Source organism: Centruroides sculpturatus, unplaced genomic scaffold, assembly GCF_000671375.1.
Source record: "Centruroides sculpturatus isolate CEXI.00-Female unplaced genomic scaffold, Cexi_2.0 scaffold138, whole genome shotgun sequence".
In the NCBI taxonomy this organism is placed as follows: Eukaryota; Metazoa; Arthropoda; class Arachnida; order Scorpiones; family Buthidae; genus Centruroides; species Centruroides sculpturatus.
Window position 1 is genome coordinate 872,295 of NW_019384434.1, and position 2,696 is coordinate 874,990.

The 2,696-nt window shown below is 42.7% G+C and overlaps 1 protein-coding gene across 1 annotated transcript; it reads left to right on the forward strand.

The window, feature by feature from the left end:
• The first annotated feature begins 669 nt into the window (after positions 1-669).
• LOC111619819 lies at positions 670-1,959 on the forward strand. The gene has a single exon (XM_023361639.1). The coding sequence runs from the start codon at positions 670-672 to the stop codon at positions 1,957-1,959; it is 1,290 nt and encodes a 429-aa protein (XP_023217407.1).
• Positions 1,960-2,696: the final 737 nt, after the last annotated feature.

A 2,696-nucleotide genomic window follows, 5' to 3' on the forward strand; every position in this document is an offset into this window, starting at 1 on the left:
GACCGATCTCACTCCTCCCCATCCTCGGTAAAGTCTTGGAAAAGCTAATCACCACCAGGCTAACATGGCATGTAGAGACCACACAACATCTTCAAGCTTCGCAATACGGCTTTAGACACCAGAAATCCTCCAGCAACGCAATTAACGCTGTTACCGACAACGTCCACCGCCTTCTTACTCAGTATAAATACGTCCTTGGCATAAGCCTCGATATCGAAAAGGCCTTTGACAGCGTTTGATGGCCTCTGATCCTCAAGAGACTCAGTGACACTGCCTGCCCCACCAACCTTTTTAATCTAATTCGTAACTACCTTAAAGACAGAAAAGCTGTCCTCCAAATTGGCAACCTATCACACTATAAGAATGTCGTCCGGGGATGCCCACAGGGTTCCGTCTGTGGCCCCCTCTTATGGAACATTGCATTCAACAATTTCCTTAATGCCATTTTCGGCCAGGACTCCTTAACTGCTTATGCAGATGACGTTATGGTTCTTGTTGGTGGTACGTCCCGGGCTGACCTGGAAAATAAAGCCAGTAACATTCTCCAGAACATACATCGCTGGGGTATCCTCCACAAACTGCATTTCAACCCCCAGAAGACCAGGGGAATCGTTTTCAACAGTCCTCGCAAACCCAACTTATATAAAAGAGTTCCTACCATTAATTAAAATGAATGGACATTCCATTAAAATACAGAAGACATTGAAGTACCTGGGCGTCGTTCTTGACTTCCACCTATCTTGTGAGCAGCACATAAAATACATCTGCGACCGTGTTGGCCTCATCTTCCACTCCTTTGCTAGAGTGGCCAAAAACAACTGGGGCCTTAACTCCAAAGCCATGAGTGTAATATATGACACTATCTTTGTTCCCATCGTGACCTATGGCTGTGGCACTTGGGGCAATGCCGTCTTGAAATCCCATCCACGTCGGAAGCTGATCTCTGCCCAGAGGACAGCATTACTACGCATCGCTAAAGCTTACCGTACTGCTCCCAACTCCAATCTACAAGTGATTTGTAAAAAGCTACCAATAGACCAAATAATAAAACTTTACAGCGAAGTCTGGAACATCAAATGGGGCAATAACATCACCACCAGCTCTACTACTATTCAGGCGGACATGCTCGAACGCCCGATCAACTACAGCAACTCATCTTATCCTAACGAACCTCCCAATTTCATTCACAACTTTCTCTCTCCTCCCTCCATTGACATCTACACTGACGGTTCAAAAATCGACAACCAGGTGGGCTGCAGTTTTGTTGTTTTCCAGAATGGAACGGAGATCTTTAACCAAAGGAACCGGTTACACGGCAGCTGCTCTGTTTTCCAATCTGAGCTGCTTGCCATCAAGACAGCCATCGATTGGTGCTCCGTGAACTTCCACAACACCAACATTGCACTACACTCTGACAGCAACTCCGCCATCTCCCTCATAAGTCACAGAAACCTTCACCCTATTGCATATGTCATCCACGAAGCTGTCAAAAACTGTAGCAACTCCTTCAGCATCAACTGGGTCCATGCCCACCAGGGCATCATCGGTAATGAACGTGCTGACGCCCTGGCTAAATCTGCTGCCACAGATCAAACTCTCCCTATTATCTACAATAAGCTCAGCCTGACCGCTATCAAAAAGCTCCTTTGGAACGATCTACTCATCACCTGGCAAAATAATTGGGACAACAACCAAAACATCACATACCAGTTCTTCCCGGACATCTCAGCAATCTTCAACTATAAATGGATCACCCCTAACTTCAAGCTGACCCAGTTTCTGACTAACCACGGTCGCTTCCACTCCTACATCAGTCGATTTGTAGATCCATATAACAGTGGCCTTTGCACAACATACAACACTCAGGATGGCAGCCTCCACTACATTCTCCATTGTGCAATGCTGGACTTTGAGAGGACACAACTACAACTGCTCATCAGCAGTCGGCATGGCCATTGACCACAAAATAACCATGAGTTCTTTAATGACTTGATCAACAACAAGGACACTTACAACCAATTTATAACCCTAATCGACCAGTATAACATCAAGACTAATGTTCCCACTGGCACATCAACTTTCACCTAGCTGCCTGCATCCAACTCTGCTGCTGTATATCAACATTTAAATACTGTATACTTCCTTTTATAATGTACTCTACATTTAACCTTTTCTTTGTTTTCTCAATGTTTATCCACATATTATGTTAACTTAATTCTATGCGTGTATATATTTTAAAATTTACTGTTTTACCCTTATACTCTGCTACTACTTTCATCTATACTTTATTCTGTACGTGTTCTTAATTATATACATATATTGATCACCTGTAATTTGTTTTGTAAAATATCTACCTCTTATTATGTATTGTATATTTAAACTGTGCTTGTCTTTCGTTGTATATTCACTTACAGCGCTATCAGCACAATATGTATGTATCTACTGTACATTATTGTAGGTCTTAGGATTTAATGTTACACTCTGCTACCATGTTATCTCTTATTTTATTTTGTAAGTGTATAATTATATACATATATTGCTCTCCTGTAACTTGTATTCATGTACCCTATCCCCAGCTTTGCCTAGCGGTGCTGGTTATGTACGCATATGTGCTTTAATAAAATAACTGAACTGTCACTACGCTTCGCCAATCGCGTTAATTCTTGACAGTTTAGACAAGAGCGTCATGGCAGTAT

Coding starts and splice junctions, on each gene's coding strand:
- LOC111619819 (XM_023361639.1), top strand. CDS start 670: ATGAATGGACATTCCATTAAAATACAGAAGACATTGAAGTACCTGGGC.